Below are 23,059 nucleotides of genomic sequence, written 5' to 3' on the forward strand. Positions count from 1 at the left end.
AACGAGCTTGCTCGCCTATTAGGGCTTAACGAGGATCGCCACCTCCACATGCAAATGTGACTAAAACAACAACATATATATGTCCTTTACAATTGGAGTATATTAAATATATTACAATAAAATACAATCCCATGGCAGCCGGTTGTACGTACCGGATTGACCCGATGGAATATTCATCGGCAAGGGCTGCCGCCTCAGTGTACGTGTTCGTCTTTTTTCGTCATGGGAGAGGCACATCCCGGAGTGCCTTCTCCGTATGCTTTTGGTCCGTGCCGGGATTGAAAAGAACCCCGGACCCTGGTTCTGTTCCGTTTGCCAGAACCGCCTTCATCATCGGTCAGTGTCGGTGAGGTGTAACAGGTGCTTGGAGTGGGTACATTTCCGTTCTTGCTCTGGCCTAACTTCGCTACGGGAGTATAGTCATACTGGCTATGTCGCTAGGTGCTGTGCGAACACAGCCAGCAGTGGGTCACAAGCGTCGCCGTCGTCGCCTTCGGCGTCCTCGTCGTCGGACTATGTGACCCCCCCGACCTCTCCCGTACGGCAATTTATGCAAAGACAGCACCCTAGCCCTACTATTGCCAGGCCAGTGTCGGGAAATGTATCGTTCCTGCAGTTAAACTGCAATGGACTGCGAGGCAAGATTGATGAGATTGTGGATTTTATGAGTCGGAAGAGCATATCGGTCGCAGCGATCCAGGAGACAAAGCTGACTAACACCTGCAGCTTGCACAGTTGTCACGGCTACAATGTGCTACGTAAGGATCGCTCAAGGAATGGAGGTGGGGGATTGGCCTTCGTTATACACCATTCCGTGCAGTATAGACCTATCTCGCCTGCGCTTGACGCTAGTGACCCATACATGGAATGTATGGGGGTAGCAGTCAAGTCTGGTACTGCCGAGATAGAGATATACAACGTGTATATACCGCCGGTTGGCAGCTGTGTCCCGATTAATGGCCAGGCCTACAGCCCCGACATAAGTGGGTTGCTATCTGGCCATAGTCGTCTGGTTCTGGGGGATTTCAATGCACATCACTCGTCATGGCATTCTCCCCTAGGCAACGACCAGCGTGGCATAGCTTTGGCAGAGCAGATAGATAGCTCCACGTTTTGCACGGTGAATGAGGATGCCCCCACTAGGATTACGAGGAGGTGCAGCAGCTCGCCAGACATCTCAATCGCATCCCCTGATCTCCTGAGTGACGTATCCTGGCAAGCCGTCATCTCTTTGGGGTCAGACCACCTCCCCATAATCCTCACCATCGACCGACCACCCGACTTCATAACCTCTGAGCGCCGAACGTTCATCAACTATAAGAAGGCCAATTGGACTGGCTTCAGAGAGTATACCAATCGCCGCTTCAATGAACTGCCACCCCCCTCTGATGTGCTTGTGGCCGAGAGGAAATTCCGAGACATCATCAACGCAGCAGCCGCTCGCTTTATACCAGCCGGTCGAATACCGCAAGTGCGACCCAATTTCCCGGCGCAAGCAGTGGTACTCGCAGACGAGCGTGATGGGATTCGTGCTATGGACCCCGCTAACCCCAGAATCAGCGAGCTGAATCTGGAAATAAACAGGGTAGTCAACGAACATAAGCGGAATTTGTGGCTGGAACACTTGGAGCAATGTAACTTAGGCACCGGTGCAGGCAAATTGTGGGCCACTGTTAAGTCTCTCTCGAACCCCGGTAGACGGGACGACAGGACCTCAGTCACTTTTGGCGAGTTAACCGTGACTGATCCGAAGAGATGCGCCAGGTTGTTCAACCGTCAATTTATCGTGCATCCCGAGAGAGACAGGGCAAGGAGGAGAGCCATTCGCCGTATTCGTGGTCTCCGAGCCGATGAACAGCCATCACAATTTACCGTGGGCGAAGTTACAAATGTCATCCGTGGCGCCAAATCTTCCAAGGCGTTGGGCCCCGACGGAATCTCTACATTGATGCTGAAGAATCTGGATTTACCTGGAGTTGAGTACCTTACCACTGTCCTTAACCTGTCATTGAACACTCTTATAGTTCCCGATGTCTGGAAAATGGGCAGAGTGATCCCGCTACTGAAGCCTGGTAAAGACCCGAGTTTGGGGGAGTCGTACAGACCGATCTCCCTTCTCTCACCAGTGGCTAAGACGCTTGAGGCATTACTCCTCCCGAGCCTCGTAGGAGAATTTCCATTCGCCGAGCATCAACACGGATTTCGGAGACTGCACAGCACAACAACAGCTTTGCATGCCATCACCACACACATTTGCCGTGGCTTCAATCAACCCAGGCCATGTGATAGGACGGTCCTCGTGGCATTGGACCTATCGAAGGCATTCGACACGGTCAGCCATGCCAAATTATTTGAGGACATCGCCAACACGTCCCTCCAGCCAGGCCTTAAACGTTGGGTCGCGAATTATCTGTGTGGCCGCCAGTCATTTGTGGAATTTAGGGATAAGAAGTCAAAACACCGTAGAGTGAAACAGGGAGTTCCCCAAGGCGGGGTGATATCTCCGGCTCTGTTTAACCTCTACCTTTCCTCCATCCCACCTCCTCCAGACGGCATAGAGATCGTATCATATGCGGACGACTGTACGATCTTGGCATCAGGCCCCCCACCCATTGATGACATCTGCGATAGGCTGAACGTCTACCTCAACGAGCTTGCCTCATATTTCGCTGCAAGAAATCTGAAGATATCCGCCACCAAATCTTCAGCCACACTGTTCACTACAAATACGCGTGAGGTGAATTCTGAGCTGACTGTGATGGTCGATGGAGAATTGATTCCGACCATCAAGTGTCCCAAAATACTTGGCGTCACATTTGACAGCTCCTACACCTTCTCCCCACATGCCACAGCAATCTGCAATAAAGTCAAAAGTAGAAACAAGGTCCTCAAGTCACTCGCCGGCAGCACTTGGGGTGCAGACAAAGAAACCTTGTTGACCACGTACAAAGCAATTGGCCGGTCTGTGGTAAGTTATGCAGCGCCAGTGTGGTCACGTCAGCTTTGTGACACGCAGTGGAATAATATTCAGATCTGTCAGAATGCCGCCCTCCGAACTGCGACGGGCTGCCTCCTTAGTTCTCATGTGGACCACCTCCACCAGGAGACAAAGATCCTACCAGTGCGAAGACATAACTACATGCTGTCTAAGCAATACCTTTTGGGCTGTTATCGCAGAAATCATCCAAATCATCATCTTGTGGATAGATACCCACCGCCCAGAAGCCTTAAGGTAGATCTACATGATCTAGAGCGTGAGGTCCAGCGCTACAAGAGAGAACCTCTAGATCAAGCGGCATATCAAGCGGGTCTGAACAACATTCATGCAGACACGGTAGCAGACGCGTTAACTGGCTACCGGGTGAATGTAGTCCTTGGAGTACGACCGCCACCCATTGCACCCGAAGAAATCGACCTCCCCCGGCAAACCAGAGTGATTCTGGCTCAATTACGTTCCGGCAGATGCAGCCGCCTCAATTCCCACAGAGCTAGGATTGATGCCGACGTGCAAGATGTATGTCCCGACTGTAACCAGGGACCGCACGATACACGTCACCTGTTTAACTGCCCGGCCAGACCCACTCGACTCAGACCCAGATCCCTGTGGACGCACCCCATCTTAGTCGCGGAGTTCCTGGGTCTTGACACTCAACAGAATCAAGCAGACGAAAGATAGTACACAATAAACTGCTACAACAACAACAACAACAACAATAAAATATGGCCAATAGTAAACTGTTCAGTGTGAACATAGGGCATCAAAAAGCTCTCTCCATCGACCTCTATCGTTGGCCAAAGCCTTGGCTTGATTCCTCGATATATGGGTTGATTCCAACTCTCTCTTCGTACAGCAGATCCATGTGGTATTCAGGCGTCCCCTCCCTCGCTGTCCTTCCGGGTTCCAGTAGACACATTTCTCGCTACATCATCGCGAGGTCGGCGTAGAATATGACACAACCATGTCCATTTTCTTTTCCAGATTTCAGCATTGACAGGGCAAGTATTTATTGTTATTTGCAATTTTTCATTTGAAATAAGGTTTGGCCAGAAAATTCGAAGTATTTGCTGTAAGCAACGATTTATGAAAACTTGGACTTTACGGGTAGTCGCTTGTGTCAAGCTCCAAGTTATACAACCATATAATAAAAAAGATTTCACACTACTGTTGAAGATCCTGACTTTTGTTGTTGTAGCAGTGTGTTGTACACTGAAGCGGGAGCCCTTGCCGATGAAGTAATCCATCGGGCCAATCCGTTACGTACAACCGGCTGCCATGGGATTGAGATTTGTATTATGTGAGATGTCATTGTATCTCCAAACTTTGTTGTGTTTAAGAAAGACACTTCTTAGCCTTGTTGATACGTACGCGTTTGTCTGCCTTTGCCATCGGGTCAATCCGGTACGTACAACCGGCTGCCATGGGATTGATCAATCTGGTTTTTCCTATATTTATTCTCAGACCTACTTTCGCAGCATTTTCATTCAATCGTTCCAGTTTCGCCTTATGTGCTCGAAGCGATGCACAAAGAGCCATATAGCATCCGCGTAGTCGATGTCTCCGAGGAAGTCGTTAATATCCCCGCGTATGCCATAGGGTGCCTCAGCATAAGTTGCTTCTAATACGGAGTCTTACAAAATTAAAAATAGCTTATTTCCTATTTAAAAGGTAACAGGGCCCCTACAAGAACTCAGGTCCAATAAAGATCCAGATGGTTAGCAACCTAAACTCGTATCTTTCGAGATTAGATGATATTATTCCTGATATCTGTCCAGCATAAGACAGGAATCTATAGCACCGACATCCTGTCAGAGCCACTGTGAACCGTCAATCCCATGGCAGCCGGTTGTAAGTACCGGATTGACCCGAAGTAGTCCTTAATAGGCAAGGGCTGCCTTCTCAGTGAACAACAACTGTGAACCGCTCCAATTGAAGGAGCCAGATTTCTCGAGCTAGATCTGGAAACCATGGCCGGTTGAAAAGTCTCAGGCTATCACCGTCCAGAGACTTCAGAATGGATCTGCATGATGTACATTGGGAAGTTATGCGCTACCAAAGGTAGCCTCTAGATCAAGCTGCATATAAAGCGGGCTTAAATGCCATTCACGAGAATATGATTGGAAAGCTACCGCGTGAATGCAGTTCTTGAGGACTATCCGACGTCCGCAGCATATGAAGAACCGACAAACCAGAGTAGTTATAGTTCAATTACATTCCGGCAGTTGCAGTCGCTCAATTAATACTCGACTTTAGTCGCTAGTAAAGTCTTCTCATAAATGAGGTGTTCCTCCGATGCCGAACTCGGTCCCTAACGGGAATGCGAATCAAGCAGCGCTCATTTAAAAAAGAGAACAACCAAATAAGGAACCTAAATGTCACCAGGTAACTTCAAATTGGGGAAAGGAAAATTTCTTTGGAAATCAATTTTATAAAAAAAAATTTGCACATTGATTTTAACAATTATTATTTTTTTTATTATGTTTCTAATATTAATTAAAAATTACATATATCTAAATTTATGTGTGTGTATATATGTATATGTATAAAAACTTAGAAATTTTTAATATTATTTCCAATTTGTAATTAAATGTTCAATTCATTAAAAAAAAAACCGACAATGAAAACATAAAAATTTTTCAACCAAACATACATACCGCATTCGCCATATGCGTATGTATGTATGTATGTATATATCTAAATAACTGTATAATTTTCAAAATATAGTACCATTTAAGGTTTAAAAGCTATGATAAATATCATTCTATCATATCAAAAAGTTTAAGCAAGTTTTTTTTTTGTATATAGAAAAGAGAATATATAGTAGATGAATAGATATAAAAAGTGTAGGGGGAGTGGGAAAACGGATTTTACAAATATAGTTAATAAATCAATTGAATGAAAAGTTGAATAGTTATAATAAACTCACTTAACGTTGATGCTTTAAATATGTTGTTATTGTTGTTTGAGGCACAAAACCCAAAAACAAAATAAAAAGCGATGCCAACACCGCATTCACGCATTCATTCGCGCACTTTCTCTCTCTCGCTCTCTCTCTTTCTCTCGCTCAACACACATTCATTACACATGCGCAACCACATTGATGAAATGAAAAAAAAAAATTAAGAAATCTAAATCTACTAATCTAAGCTAATTTTGCGTATCGCTTAGCCAAACACACACACATACAAACGCCAATATTCGCTGCATTTATTCCATTCTCTCAGATATCACAATATTAACTTGAGGACATTGGGCGGGATTTTGTTCGTTAACGGCTAATTGAGCTAGGCGTTGATTTAACTCCTCGTGAGAATTAAACATTCCGGGTGCCACCATACAGAGGCTATCACCAAAGTACTCTCCATATGGTGTGCATAGACGCCACACTATGGGCTCGTGGGTACAGATGTCGGCCACCACCTCGCATGTATCGCCGGGACGCAATGGGGGCATTTCAAGGCGACGTATTTGACTATTAGACATTAAGTAACAGCCATTGGGCCATGTTTGTGAGCCATTATTTTGCAGACGCCAGGCCATTTGTTGGACATTGGGTTGTTGTTCTTGCATCAGTTTCATTGATGGTAGAGTTTGACCATTACAAAAATCCAGATAACAACCGACTGCAGTTTGAAGGTTCCTGTGAAGGAAGGAAGCATAGAAAAATGTTAGTAGAGGGGAGCAAATTGGTATAAGCTAAGACAAGCGACTACACAAGTATTCCACCAATAAGTCGTTCCAAAAAAGTTTTTGTAGTATTGCTTTCATATCTATAAGTATCAATAAAGTTTTCCCATCATCCATTTGGAAATACATCGGCAACTTCTACTAATCTTTTGCAGTTGTCAATGTATTATACAGTCACCTGCAAATGCAAAATAAAGAACGGGGAGCAAACTTCTCGCTTATCAATGAGTGCTGTTAGATTTAAGTTAAACCTCAATGATAAGGGTAAAGGGACGACCCTTTCGAGTTCAAACTTAGTGCCGCTGTGCGCCACCTTTTAAGGGAGAAGTTTTTTATATGACATAATACCTCACAAATGTCGCCGGTGTTAGGAGGAAATAACCACGCCAAAAAAAAGTTGTATGATGTTCTCATCAGGATTCGAAACAGCGGACATGCTAACCTCTGTGCTACGGTGGCCTCCATTAATGCTATGCCATTTTTTTTCGTATGTTCTCGCCAGTACGCATAGCAGGGCATGCTAACTTCTGCTCCACGGTCGTCTGCAAGCAGGCATCTACCGTTATGAATTTTCTGTAGAGCCCCGAACCCTAGATAGCGTTCCATGGGCCTATGCAAGCGCATTAAAACGCTACTTAGAGGTTGCACGTACTCGACACATTTGTGAGAAGCGAGGAGCCATCTTAAGTTCCCTCCATTTTGTGGGTTATATGTCGTACGATGAATGGTGATGGAACCTTTTCAACATAAAAACTTTAAAAGTTGTTGGCAAGGGCATCGCGACGCGAATGACGCCTACTGAACCCCAGTAGGCGTGATTTTCGTCGCGCTGCGCTTCCTAACAACTTTTAAACTTTTAGATGTCCGACCCATATGCATGTTGTTGTTGTAGTAGTATGTTGTACACACACACACAGCCCTTGCCAATGAAGGAATCCATCAGGTCAATTCGGTATGTACAACCGGCTGCCATGGGATTGGCTCATATACATACATACAGGTTAAGAATAATACAGCCTTAGAGGCTATGATACTAACGCAATGGGAGAGTAAATAGGAGTTTAGTTTGGCACACCATCTGGATTTCAATTGGGCACGAGTGATTGTTCTTTCTATGCAAGTTTTCCTCATTCTCAAAAATTTCTGACAGAGGTCCACCAAGGACTATATTCTTTCGGTATGATAGGCTCGCATTGATTACACCATCCCGGTGGATATCTTGCAAACCCTCTCTGTATGAGGTGGTTGTGCGTGGACCGGCGAAATATTAAGAGATAACATTCTCAAACATCCAGATATTTTCTTCTTAGTTTCTGGTATCCAATACTATTAACAGTTGCTTCCGGGACAGTCTTGGATTGACTCAACTCTGGTTGTTGTTGTCGCAGTGTGTTGTACACTGAATCGGCAGCCTTTGCCGATGAAGGTCTGCACCGGGTCAATCCGGTACGTACAACCGGCTGCCATGGGATTGACATTACACTGGTATTGCCATATGCTAGCTCATGCCACACGGATCGCTAAAAACAAGGAAAAAGAATGGGTTTGGGCATCGGCCTATCTTAAAGACCCAGAGGAACTAAGTAAAACCCAGAATTCTTGAAGTTGTACGCGAGATCATCGATAATAAAACGACTTGGCGGTTATAGCCCAAATGGAAAGTCGGTGAAGTCGCAGTGGAATTGAATAGTCATAGGGAATTTAAGGCCTTCTCTATGGCAAAATTCAGATTGTTTGAGTGCTGAGCCATAGTAAAGGGGAATAATAGGGAAGGTGATTTTTAAGGACCAGAAGACTTCCATCAGTGAAATTGGTAAAATCGAAGCACCACCATTTAGGAACATGAGCGAACCGCACAGGAAAACTATGAGCATCACGCAGGTTGTAACTTTGACTCCGATCGATTTGGTTTACGTCGTTATCACGTGAAGCTCAGCTACCGGGCAAGTCCAATACTGAGTTCCTATGGCACTCGATACGAAATGGTGTGTAATTGACGCATTAAAAAAACCAATGGCTATCCTGTTTCCTCGGCGATCGATCGTATGGACAGGAACGGGCTTGCTCACTTATGTGAGCTTGATGAGGATCGCTACCTCCATATGCCAATATGTGGCTACTACAACAACAATGAATAAAACTGTTATAATTGCATGAATAAGCATGAGAGAGTAAATCACCCTTCAGACACTACTTCTCAATATCAATGTTTGAGTAGTATTCAATTCTCTATTTATTTTCATTTCATTTCATTTCATTTATTAACCAAATATGTAATATAAAGCCAATAAGGCCCATAAAATAATTACATACAAACATTTTAGTAACCTGAGTATAACAGATAATTAAATTCATTTCTTAACATAATGAGGTACTTTATTATATTTACCTAATATTTGGCTCCCCAGCCATTAAAAATAAAGAATATAAAAGAAATCCAAATGGAAGAGAGCGATAAATAGAAAGTGGTCCAACAAAGTGCACAAGAATTAAAAAAAGCGCAGCTATATTTAAAAATAGTGCAGCTTTGAAAATCCGATGTAAGAATAGAACAAGGAGAAAAAAATTAACCATCAGCAAAAGAGTTATAAAAATCAAAAAGTTTTAAACGGAAAACGTTGTTGGAATGGGAAAAGATGCGTAATTCATGAGGCAGTCGGTTCCAGCATCTTGCTACTCTAACAGCATATGATCTCGCATATATGTTTCTTCTAATTCTAGGAATAAATAATTGCGGGTTTCTAGTAGACCGAGAGAATACAAAAATCCTCCTTAGAGGAACAGGTCTAATATTAGCAAAAGCGTTATGAAAAAGTAGTAAATTCCTACACTCAACAAACCTTTTAAATGAGCAATTGAGAAAACGTTTTACGAAGCAAGATATACGATCTCGTCTTCGGACATTGTAGACAAACCGCACAGCGGAATTTACAATTCGCCTCAATTTTGTAAAGTTAGCCTGAATAGTACCTGAAAAAACCTCCAAACCGTAAAGTATCTGAGACATTAACAGAGAATAAGCCAGAAGCTTTCTCACCTTGAAAGGTAGGTAAACAATAGAAGAATACATTTTACGAAGGCAAGACCAAACCTTCCCTGACAAGGCATCAATATGGTACCTAAAAGATAACTCAGTGTCAACAATAACACCCAAACATCTATGTCGGTCGACAAACTCAATCTCCGAATTTCCAACAAAAATGTTAAGAGATGTGGTAGTAAAGTTTCCAAACATTAGAGCCTTGGATTTGGAGGGATTAATCCTTAAAGCATTGGCAGAAGCCCAGTTAACAACCCTGCCCAAAACCGAATTTATATCATTCTCAAGAATATCAGGTGTTGTAGAACTGCCATTAAAAAGCAAGAAAATGTCATCAGCAAACATAAACGCCTCACAACTCCTACAAGAAATTTTATATGAAATGTTTTCAAATTTTTGTAGTACTATAGCCATACATGATCTAACGACTTGGCTAATTAATGCGCAAATAAAATTAAAAACGTGAGAAAAAAATTATTGAGTTCTTGTATTCTGACCTAGAAAATATTACAGTACATAATGTGTCTTTCTGCAACAGACTTCGCACAAGTCACAAAAATCGTCTCTTTGAAGTGCGATAGTTCTTCTGGTTCATATTATGTCGGTTGTCTTTTCAGAATCGTATCTTTTAAGAGCTTTCATTTGGACAAAATGCCAAAGCGCTTGTGGCATAAGAAATTCAAAACGTTTCTCACTTCCTATTAGAAGTCAAAGCCGATTTGCAGTTTAATAAGAATTTTCATTCTGCTTTGTCTTTGAAGACTTCATTCTTCTTCTTTCCTTCAAATAAATATAAATAGGAGAATGAATAAAAAACACTCAACGCTCCACTAGATATTTTCAAAATGTGATTTGATATACATAGTATATAGAGTCGAATTACATTCTGAAAAAACAACAACATTCCTATCACTCCTTAAGTGTAGAAATTTGTTTCAACTCACCAGTTGCTCATCTCGAGGAAGAAACGTGCCGCATCCTTATTCATTTGATTATTCATTAGGCTATGAAATTGTTCAATGAGATCCTCATGATCCCGTGTTCCCAAACAACTGAATTGCTGCAGCAGTAATGAATCGAAATCCACAGCGGCATTAGAGCGTCCTTTGTCGTAGTTTTGTGGTGGTGCAGGTAAAGGTATCGGTCCTCCTAACGGTCCATGTGAGCCATCAAATGACTGTTGGGGGCCAAAGGTAACCCCTGAATCACATTGCATTTGTTGTTGCTGTGGTGTACCACCAACACCACCTCCACCGCCACCACCAGACTGTTGGCTGTCGTATGTATTATCACTGATATCCATTGCAACTGGGAAGAAAGAAAAGTATTGTACCACTTAATGAAAGTTTAAACATATATTGTGAAATTTTTTAGGTCTGAGAAAGTGTCCCTACAATTTTGCACCAACTATTATAATGTTGACCTCTTTGTCTGCCGTCTCTCTGTCATTGCAAGATCATCATGATGATGTACTTACTTTAATTTTTATTTGATTTCTTTCTTGTCTATTTTGTTTCCTTTGTTTTCGTATTTTGATTTCTTACCTTCTTCGATTTCCCTTGAATGAATGGGTATTGGACAAAAATGACTTGGAGCTTTTCTGTGTATGTTTTTCTTTGATTTAACACACACTTATATTTACGTTTAGAAATATTCAAATATTATTTAGATTAATTTAATCCTATTTTTATTATTACTTCGTTGTGGACGCAATAAACACAGTAAGTCTTGCCACTTAAACTTAATGGAATTTCATTGGGAAAATTGAGGGATAAACATGTAGGGAGTATGGCCACACTAATGAGGTGGCATAGTTATTGGGGCGCATATATTTTTATATTAAAAAATACGGAGTTTACACGGTACAACCATCTTGTATAACAAATGCTGAGTTTTATTTTCGTGCAACACCAACAAAAATCTACCCCCAACGAAACTACCTTGAGTGACAAATGGATGGATGAAATCTCAAATTATTTTAGAAATAAAATCTGGTTTACAACTTATCTTCTAAAAATGTGTTTTAAATTTGTATTTTCATCATTATAACATTGTTTTATTGCTTATGGATCAAATAGGACATATTTTTAAGATTTTAGAAAAATATCACAGCTGTAATATCAAGCCTTCGACATTTAGATTTTCTGCAAAATCAAGACAAAAATAAAAAAGTTGTACTCAGATATTCGCCTGACCTCACCTTATTAGTGCATACTGTGTGCAAATAACGACGAATAACGAATATTGTGCAAATAACGACCGACATTGATGTAGAGCTGGCAAACTAACGAAAATCGCAACATTCGATATTTTCAATAGTTTTAATAATAAATATCGATAGTATCGACACTATCGTTAATTTCCCATCACCTATATTTCAAACGAAAATGAGAAGTATAAATCACAAGATCGATTTCTATAAAGGCAATATCAGTGCAGAAACCAAATAAACACAAGGTTAATAAAGTCATTTGGAAGTCAAGAGAGAAATCATTGTATAAAATTAGCCCTACGGATTAGAAGTGCCCCATCTATAGGTGCAATGCGTCTTAAAGGACACATTTAATGTCATATTGATTATTTTTGTTTAGTTTTGCAAAAAAAATGACTTTTGTGATAGTATCCTTCGGAAAAATATCAATCGATACTCAGTCAAAAAATTAAATATCGATAGTGCCATCGATATTTTGCCAGCTCTATATTAATGTCGTTTATTGCATGTTATCGATAACTTTCCACTGAAATAATATCCAGAAAATCTGACTTGCACTGGATAGGACTGTAATAGCTCGTTTACATTGATTTGGATTTTACTAAATCCAGAAACAAATCCTGTCGTTTACCCCGCATTTTTGAGGATTTAAGCATGACATAATTAGCAGGTAGTGTACCGTAAACAGCTAAGTAAAATTTTTCTAGCGAAGTGCACTATCATAACAACGAAAAAAAGCGCGAATTCGTAACATGCTCAAAATCGAAGTTGCACTAATCACTGATTTTTGTTGTTGGGAAACTGCCACTAAATGAATATATCTTGGGAACTATGTTCGTTTTTCAAAGTTTAAAACAATTTTTTTTTTCCCGAATACTTTTTTGAAGTACTATAAAAATTTCAATGATAACATACATGGCGAAACAATTAAAGGTGGTCTCATTTGTACGACAACCACAAATCATATGGTGCAATCCTCCATCTTGCCATCAAGCTGATCGACGTTTAACCAACACACACAAAGAAATTTGTGTGCGTGTGTGAATACGTGTGCATACATGAGCTGAGGAGATGACAACAAAGAGAATGCAAACAAAAATCTGACATCTTAATACCGTCAAACCTGGTCAGCTGTTAACAGCTGTTCGCGTGAGATCACCTTTTTGAAACCGCCTTGGATAACATAATACTTTTATTAAAATTTGTTTATAAGATTTGGGAGACTGAAATCAGCAATATTTTTGCTTCAAAATCTTTTATCTAACAAAAGTAGTCGAGAAAACATATCGCGACAATCGAAAATAGTACCAACTATAAGATTCGATAATTTTTGGTTGAAAAGCACCCGAACAAAATTGTGGTAAAATTGATAAAAATGCATACAATGTTAGATTAGTTTAAAGTGGTAAAGAAGTTATGATGTGAATCAAACTCATCACTCCGCAATTAAACACCAGGAAGCTATCAATAGGTCTATTCGCGTACTTTTTCAGTAAAAATTGTCAGGAGAGTAAGTACACTCTTATGCTTTTTATTTGTATTAAACAGCTGAATTTCATAAAACAGCTGTTCGATGCTGCAAATTTCTGCTGGGAAAAAAACTTTCAGTAGAAATTTGCAAGCCCTCAATTACAAAACGCTCTCATGTACTCTCCCGCTCTCTTCTGCTGGCAAATAAAGTTCGCGAACGACTGCCAGTAATAATTTGTGCAAATTTGCACACATTTTTGAGTACGCGAACACAGAATATAATCTGAATAAAATGATAGGACATTTATCTCAGCAATTAGGCGCTGACTCGAAACACTTTCATTGGGCTAATACTCTATCGCTGGTTGAAAATTATTGGACGGCGTCGACCTAGCTATCAATCGGCTTAGTTTTTATTTCTTATGTGTATCAAAAGCAAAACCACCCAGCCGAGAGACTTTTTCAGCTTTTTCACGCGTCAACAACAAGTCCACGGGGTCCAACGATTTCAGAATTCGTCGGGATTTCGGGAAATATTCCGGAAAATAAATTAAAAATATAAGCGATAAAATGATTGCGAAAATATATACAAGCAAAGAATAGAATTATAAATAATAATGTGAGACAACGACAACGAAAATTATGAGTGTGGTAAAAAAGAATTATCAAGGAAAGAAAGAATAACAAGTAAAATTCCAATTGGTGTTTTGTTGGTCGTTCGTCGTAGTGGAATTTATTTTCTCGCTCGTGTGTGTGTGTTTGTACGTATGTGATTTTTGTTGTTTTGAAAACGTTGACTGCGCTGCAACGTTCAACGTGTACGACTACGACGACGACATTTTTAGAGAACCACAAAACGAAACGAAGACGCGCGTACGATAGTGTGTGTGCTTGTGTTAGTAATTAATTGAAAAAAGCGTGGTATAAGAATAAAATAAAAAACGACAAAGAATTAAAATCGAAAATAATACAAATAAAGAAGTAAGAAGAGAGTAAGCAAGAGTTGGGTATTTCCAACCCACCCTCTCCACCCACATTGATTGATACATATACAGTTTCATCCTAAATAACAACAGCAACAAACAAACGTCGCACGGAATGAGAGGAGGCCCTCTATAATATTTTTTTCTTCATTGTTGTTGATAGTCCATAGTGGATTTATTGTTGTAAGTAAATACAATTTTATTTTTTACTCATTGATTAAACCATAATTTGCATTAGAATAGTAAACAAACAAAAGGAGCGAAAGATAAACCTACCGTGACAAAGTCGAAACAAACAATTCGGTTATCGGACATAGAATATGCCGAGAGAGAGAGAGAGGGATAGAAAGAGAGACTTCGTAAAACAGGTGGCATTATATATTTTTTTTTTTGACAAATTTTTATTTCTCTTCTTTCTGATCATTTATGGAATTTTTTAGTGGAATTCAAAATAAAAAAGAATAGGCACAGATTCAAGTCGAATCTGTGCCTATCGCTTAATCGAACCTATTGTTACCCTATTACACTGGACATAACTGAAGATAAATATATAATTTAAACGAAGTTGGTAAAAACAATTCTTAAGCATATTTTTTTGGTGTTATGAAAGTCTTTACTGAGTGTTTATTTATTAAGATTCTCTTGAGTAACCCGTAATTGACAATTAAATTTTAATTTAAAGTGTTTAAATTGTTGAAAGGAAGGCCGTAAGAGAGTTCCATGCACAACATCTTTGGTAGAAATTCTCATAATTAGTTACATTAATCCATTTGAACAGAATTGGGCGATAAATATAAATGGATGCAAAATGTAAATTTTATCTGGGGCCTAATTACAGCATACGTGATCGTTGAGTATCGTTTACGTATCGAATGATATTTCAATGGATGTTACCACTTTTATACACATTTTAATGTAAAACTGTTTATGAATAATAATTGATTTAATCATTCGCGTTCTGAAATGAAATGTCGAAAATTCTCCTTCAATAAAATTATACTAAATTCACAATAGAGAGTGCTTTACAGGAAAATCGCAAAAAAATTTTTATTTTTTTGCATAAGATTATGGAATATGGAAACGAATAAAGGAAATGTGGTATTCCAAATAAACAGAAATTTACTTGGTTCGAGCCCCAAAAAAGATCTCCATTTTCGTGCTCCTTGGGTCACTTTCAGGGAACGAAGCCGAGCTGTTGTCAGCCGGTTACCCGCAGCCTCACTCATTTTATTTTTCGCTCTTGAGTTAACTCTTGCGAAAAAAAACAAAAGAAAACGTCAAATTTCTAATCGTTGCACCTAGAAGCCATTATTTTGGGTGTGGAATATCTATATGAATCTACTGTCTATGGGTTTCCCCGTCAACTGCACAGTTGTCATACTTCATAGAGCCGCAGAACAATTTTTTGGTTTGTTAAAATGGGACTGAATTTTGTACACTTACTATCGTGTGGTGGTCATAAGTATTATTTTTAAAAAAATTGTTTTCACAAATTTGAAAGTAAACACTTCTTTTTAACTTTAATTTGCCATTCACAATAGGAACATTTATGCAGCGGCCGAATTACCGCATGAGTAATTACATGAATGAGTAAAATCGTTCCAAATCTCCCTATTGTGAATTATGTACTTTTTTAATGGACGGGAATTTTTACAATTTAAAAACACGACTTTTGAATCGATCTTTATCTATAAAAACATTGACTTAAAATTTATATACAAGCGGTATAACTTCCGTTGAAGTTGAAATTTCATTCGATACGAAAGCGCACTTGATCACGTATGCGGAAATTCGATCCTAATGGCCATCTTTTTCCCACGGACCGGAATGATCTTGCATATATGAGTTTGACAAAGATCTGTAACTCCATTTACAATACTAAAGGGTGATTTTTTTGAGGTTAGGATTTTCATGCATTAGTATTTGACAGATCACGTGGGATTTCAGACATGGTGTCAAAGAGAAAGATGCTCAGTATGCTTTGACATTTCATCATGAATAGACTTACTAACGAGCAACGTTTGCAAATCATTGAATTTTATTACCAAAATCAGTGTTCGGTTCGAAATGTGTTCATTCACCGTAACGTTGCGTCCAACAGCATCTTTGAAAAAATACGGTCCAATGATTCCACCAGCGTACAAACCACACCAAACAGTGCATTTTTCGGGATGCATGGGCAGTTCTTGAACGGCTTCTGGTTGCTCTTCACTCCAAATGCGGCAATTTTGCTTATTTACGTAGCCATTCAACCAGAAATGAGCCTCATCGCTGAACAAAATTTGTCAAAATTTGAACACATTTCGAACCGAACACTGATTTTGGTAATAAAATTCAATGATTTGCAAGCGTTGCTCGTTAGTAAGTCTATTCATGATGAAATGTCAAAGCATACTGAGCATCTTTCTCTTTGACACCATGTCTGAAATCCCACGTGATCTGTCAAATACTAATGCATGAAAATCCTAACCTCAAAAAAATTACCCTTTATTATAAAGCGAACAACAACAACAACATGTCCAATAATTCGCCAAATACTTACTTTAGAAAATTGCGTGCATTTTGGCCTTACCTATTCGGGAAAAACAAACCTGTTTCATAATTCCCGCATCCGTAATTTACTTATTACGATCGAGTTTAGCATTTTATGATTATGGCATTCGTTATCGACACATTCTATTCAAAACTCCGAATATAAGTTTTTAGGCTCTCGTAAATATACCGTAAATGAAGAAGGAAAAGATATAGATTTAAATATAATTATACGGTACCAAGATGCAGCAATAGCAATGCAATGTGATTGAAGTTATTAAAGACTTTGAGAGAGCTAGGAAGCATATTAAACAACCTGACTACTCTAACTACGAAAGACTACGTCATATATTAAGCAACCGGTGGCTCCTTTTATACGTATTCCTTTTTCAAGACAGTTTCCCATAGAATACTACACCCAGATATTTCGTCTTCATTGGCAACTGGAGTCTAAAGTCCGATAACATATATCTCGGAGTGAAGAGAACCACCTCTTTCTATCCTGGGGTCATCCTGAACTCATTTTTCAAAGCCCATCTCGACTGTCTTCCTAGTGACTTCCACGCTTATAGTCGTCTGAGCCTTGCTCCGTAGTACGACGTAGTCCTCAGATGCGATTATTTTCACGCCATCTCTTGAGATCCAATAAAATTTCGTAGGGGCCGAGAAACATTTATTTAAAATTAAAATGACTCATTATTTTTTTGTTGATATTTGGTATGTTTGTTGGTTTTGCCAACGTTTAAATGCAATGCATTTAGCGGGAATAGAGTTTTATTTACTCATAAGCTAGCGAATCCGCTAGTTTGGGAAAAAAAAAAAACTCAATTGGTGATGTTTGAAGCGTTTTAAAACTAATATCACCATGAAGAGGGCCAATGTTAAAAGCATTGGTACACGAAGCATATATTTGTACGAAAATTCATATGATCACCACTCTTATCAGAGTTCAAAGCATAACACCTCTGCATTACTATAGTGACTTATACCTCATTTAAATGAGTATATCGAAAATCAGAAAAATAACACCGCTTGCAGTTCTCTGACACACGTGTTCTATATTCTGCCGTATTCATAGTCTATTCCAGGTTTTTTCTTGTTTTCCTCTTATTCAACATGAGCTAACAAGTCTAAGAGCTTAGTAACTTGTTATGCAATATAGCAGGCACTATGTTAGTTTCTAATCAGTTCACCTGCATTCTGGGTTAGATTACTTAAAATACAGTTGTGCCGCTACCACTGTAGCATCAGAAATTATTGTTTTGTTTGATTTTTTTTCTCATAATGAATTTCTTGGAAACACTCAGCCAAATAACAACAAAGGAAAACTATTTTACAAAATTCCACTTTATTATTGCGAACATATTTATGTATGTACATACAACATATATATGTATATCCATCAATCCATATTTATACAAAGATAGTTTAATCATCACCGCAGTAATAATTTTTGGTGAATCCCCTTCACTGATTTGCAAACTCATGGAATGGCTCCAGGCATTTCATTTGTTAGTTTTTTTTCTTATTTTATTTCGGAAGAAACACAAGAAAGAAAAACACAAATCACCATGATTTCTATTCATTATTACTGTTATTAACATACAAATCTATATACATTGTTAGTTTTTTTTTTGCATTTTACTTCGCTATTCAGTAAAAACTTTTTGCAATATATTCGTGACTACGTATCCACTACATATCTGTTCTCATTTCCCACTACCCCCTCGCTTTGTCTGCATATTTGTTTGGGAGATTTACTATAGTTTTGGTGGTACTTATAAATAGCAATTGTTATGTTTAAAACGAAAATTCTAAAAAATAAGTTAACATAATAAACAATTATTGAAAAATTGTTTTGTTTTCAAACCGGGAAAATACCGATTTTTTACCTTGGAGAAATGACCAGTGTTTAAACCGACGAAATGACCGGCTACAAATTATTTGTCCCTAGGTATGACTAGGCCATATACAATTTTTTTTAATATACTGCATATATTGGTACCGGATACACAGACTATGAAGAAGAAAAATAAAATGCAAAAAGTGCAAATCTGTTTGACATCAGGTGGTAACACCATTTGCCACCCTGTCAACATGTAATATATATCAAACTACAAAATTTATTGCTATTTTTGTACGTAACTTTGCAAATAATTGATTGGCACAATTGTTTTGGTGCAAAAAATTTGGCGTTAATATATTTAAGTAAATTAAGATAGGCATTTTGTTGAAGTTTTTCCCAACTAAAAACAGAGAACCCTGCTTAAGGCGGAACTCAATTTTTTACACAAAATGTGATACTGGTCACCCACTATTACTTATTTTAATACATCTGCCGAAGTCCATACACAATAATACTAACTTTAAATCACACATATACATACACAATAATACTAACTTTTAAGCACACATATACATACACAATAATACTAGCTTTTAAGCACACATATACATATATGTATGTATGTACAATGTACATAAATATGTATATAATTGATTGCACCTATTGCCTTTTGTTTTGAAGCATTTAATGCAGCTTTAAAACTATTCAGCATAGCAGCTGATGACTCAAAACTCAGATTGTGATGACATATTCGAGTTCAACGGTCTCCCTTACCTCTCTCTCTCTCCTTCCTCTAACTGCCTCTTTGGGTTTCTCTCTCACACATTCGTATATCTTTTAAGTCTATCGAACGAGTTTAAACGATTCTACTATGTGAAATAAACATTTTGGTGTTTGTTCAATATTATTTAATTAAATAAAGATCGAAGCACTTTTCAAACTTTGGCAATGCCAACTGTGCTAATTATTAATCTATACTCGTAGCAACTGAGTGCGGATATACCAACGAATACAACAAGAACAACAAAACACATACTGCTCATTCTGCTTATGAATGTGTGTGCATGTACGAGAACATTAAGAAGAATAAAAAAACAACATATAGAAATATAAACTCTACTATCAAATACGCAATACTTGTTGTTATTTCTTTATGTTTTCTTACTTTCTTCCAAGAAATTGTGAACATTTTATGGAGCCCATATATGTATATACCTGCGTAGAAACAAAACAAAAAAAAAAGAAACAAAACGAAAATAATACTTTAACTTCAATACATAAAAAATATTAAAAGGTTTCAAAAGGAAGATGCTAAAGTAATGGGGAAAGAATCCCGATAAACACTGTTGGCGGCGAGAATAATACGGGAAAGAAATGAACATAATTATCACGAATTTTGAAAAGAACTACCGTAACTTGAGTGTTATTGTGACTAAACAAAACTTATAATCGCTTGCAGATAGTACGTACGTTATGGTGTGTTTTATTTTGGTATTACGTATACACTAAAACTGCCTATTAATCGGCCATGATATCGATAAATATCCCGTATAGCATTGCAATAGATAGAACTAAAATAAATAGCAGTAATGGAAGGAATAATTGATTTAAATGTAACATTGTCATTCACAATGAATATATACGAGGTCTGGGGCAGAATTACCGTATACGTTAACGAGTAAAATCATTGTACAATTATAGAAGGTAGCGTCACTTGCCCAACAACAACGAAATCAACGATACAACCCTGTGGGATGGGGGTAGAAAATCCCTCTCTTCTGTCGAACTTCTGTATTGCCACGTGCAGATTAAAAGATTTGTGATTATTAATGTATAAATTAAAACACTAAAAATTTGGAAAAATAAACAACATGTTGAAAAAACTTAAAAATCTAAAAAAAAAATTTGACATAAGAGTGTATTTGGATACAACTCTGAAATTGCAATATTTCATTAACTGGGCAAGTGACTTAACCTTCTTTAGTGAACACTGAGTAAAAACTTTCGAAAAATCTCTTTTGTGATTTACGCACTTCTTTATTGAACGTAAATTTTTGAAATTTATAAAAAAATTAAATTAAAATGTGTTTAAAAGTGGTGTAATATTCATAAAATACGAGATGAATTTTCATTCGATACGAAAGCTCGAAAGCATCATGTATGCGGTAATTCGGCCCCTGCAAAAAAGCTTATTTTCAAATTTCTTGAGTAACGTATGTTCGATTGTCGCTTTTTTTCTGTTATGTGCGTAAACATTTCTAATATTAGACATTTGGGATTGTCCATTCGATTTTGAAAGATAAAAATGTTAGTCGTGTTTTGGTGGGCTCTTCGATTTTTTACTATTCGAAAAAATGGTTCAGAGAAGCTGTATTAGTTTTGTGTAACCAAAAAGCACGTTTCAGAAATGTTTTGAGGATTAGAAAAAAGGGAAACTATCTGAGGGGATTACTTTGAAGGGGACAAGATAGTTATTGATGAATAAATAAATATTTTTTGGAAAAATTTAAATTAACGGTAATTTTTTGATCAAACCTGTTGTGAGTCTGTTGTAGGAGGTCGCTGTGTTATATGGAATCCTCCGTAGTGCAGATGTTAGCATGTTCGCTTATGACGCTGAACCCCAGCTTTCGAATCCTGGCGAGAACATAAAAAAAATAGTTCAGCTGTGGTTAACCCCTCCTAGTGTTGGCAAAATTGCGAGGTACCAGCCATATGCATAAAAACTTCTTCTCAAAGAAGGTCGCTTGTCATTGAGCTTTAAATTGATTTGGACAGCACGCATTGAAATGTAAGAAGTCTGCCCCTGTTTTTTAATGGAATATTTTAGGCAACTTTGTGTTGTTGTATTCCGTTATAGACGCAGACAATTTTCAGTCCATTGCGATACCAAAGTGGGTATCGAACCCACGACTCGAGCAATGTTAATTTCAGCTAGCAATCAAATCAGCTAGCGGCGCCCTTATGAATTTTTTTGTAATGTAATCTACAAACACATTTTTAGCTGTAAAATTAGGTATACGTAGCTTTCGCTTCAAGTGCCATAATGGTATATTTGGTGTTTGAGATAGAGAGTTCTTCCCAGAGCAATGACCCCAAACTTGAACTTCAGATTTTTATATTTGTATTAAAATGCAGTACCCCAAATACGCAACAAAATACATTCTGCTGAAATATCAGGACATTCATTTCCTAACTACATACCTACAGTATTGGCAAAAACCTAAGCATCCCCCAGTACATTTTTTTGAAATGATTATATTTTTTTAAGAAAACAAAGTTATCAAATTTTTCATTTAAATTTTTTTATTTATGCAAAACTTTATCGTTGAAAAACAAAAAGTTAAGTAGTTCAATATTAAATAAAAAAGTTAAGATTCAGAAACCGTTTCAAGTCGCAAATGTAAGCGGACAAAACTAAAGCATATCCAATTTAAGCACCAAAAAAATATATTGAAGTCAATATTTCGTTGCGATTTTTGCACTTTATAACTTTCAAAAATGGTATCGAATATAAAAATCGGACCACAAATCCGCTTTTCGCAGCCCGAACAATTTTTGTAGGAGTCAATTTGAAGGCCCCAGGGCATCCTAAGGCGTTTACTTTTATCCAATTGATGCCCTTGGAAAATTGGAAAAATTAACCAAGAAAATTGCAAATCCAAAGAAGGTTTATTTGAAGCTGGAAAAATAGCCTGGGAAACAATGTCACCTGTTATTTTTAATAATTTAATAACTTTCATGCCTAAACGATGTACATATGTCCTCCAGAATAAAGGATTCGCAACGAAATATTGATTTCATTTCGTCCGCTTAGATCGGCGACTTAAAATGATTTTTGAATTTCAACTTTTTTTAAAAAAATTCTAAATTCCATCAGTTTTTCTTTTTTTAATAATAAAGAAATAGATAAATAAAAAAACATAAAAAATTGATAACTTTATTTTCAAAAAAAAAAAAATAACCATTTAAATGTTCCGAGGGGGTGCTTAGGTTTTGGTCGATATATGGGTTTCTTAATTTATTTCTCTTAATTGAAAAAAAAAAAAAACAATTGTATAGATAACTTATTTATGGCTAACATTTAAGAAGAACTGCTGCAATGGGGGTTGGAAAGTTATTTTTTTTTTTAAATAGGCATTTCTCTATATAAATTGATAGAATAATTTCTAAAATAATCTTACAAAATCCGCATTAAACTATTTATAATTTAATTTATCTATTTCGGATTGTTTTTGAAATTCGTAAATATCTTACACAATATTTCTTTGGCGCTACTGTGATCGCACAC

At 37.9% G+C, this 23,059-nt stretch overlaps 2 protein-coding genes across 6 annotated transcripts in view; one reads left to right on the forward strand and one right to left on the reverse strand.

Moving 5' to 3' along the window:
• Window positions 1-6,111: 6,111 nt before the first annotated feature.
• LOC106087634 (protein ILRUN) lies at window positions 6,112-11,473 on the reverse strand. Of its 2 annotated transcripts, none has more exons than XM_013252752.1 (3): window positions 11,270-11,473; window positions 10,670-11,033; window positions 6,112-6,638 (listed from the first exon to the last, which is right to left on the reverse strand). In XM_013252752.1, the coding sequence occupies exons 2-3, from the start codon at window positions 11,026-11,028 to the stop codon at window positions 6,206-6,208; spliced, it is 792 nt and encodes a 263-aa protein (XP_013108206.1). In that variant the 5' UTR covers window positions 11,029-11,033; window positions 11,270-11,473; the 3' UTR covers window positions 6,112-6,205. The 2 variants fall into 2 exon arrangements, with proteins under 2 accessions (XP_013108206.1, XP_013108210.1); XM_013252756.2 differs by lacking the exon at window positions 11,270-11,473 and adding an exon at window positions 11,120-11,197.
• Window positions 11,474-13,856: 2,383 nt separating this feature from the next.
• LOC106087293 (histone deacetylase 4) overlaps window positions 13,857-23,059 on the forward strand; it is an 86,882-nt gene continuing 77,679 nt past the window's right edge. For 2 of the 4 annotated variants that reach the window (XM_059366549.1, XM_059366548.1), the window contains exon 1: window positions 13,857-14,575. The gene's annotated coding sequence lies outside the window, so the exon portion shown is untranslated. The remainder of the gene's footprint in view (window positions 14,576-23,059) is intronic. The other 2 variants (XM_059366546.1, XM_013252340.2) reach the window with 1 other exon arrangement.

Source organism: Stomoxys calcitrans, chromosome 4, assembly GCF_963082655.1.
Source record: "Stomoxys calcitrans chromosome 4, idStoCalc2.1, whole genome shotgun sequence".
NCBI lineage: Eukaryota > Metazoa > Arthropoda > Insecta > Diptera > Muscidae > Stomoxys > Stomoxys calcitrans.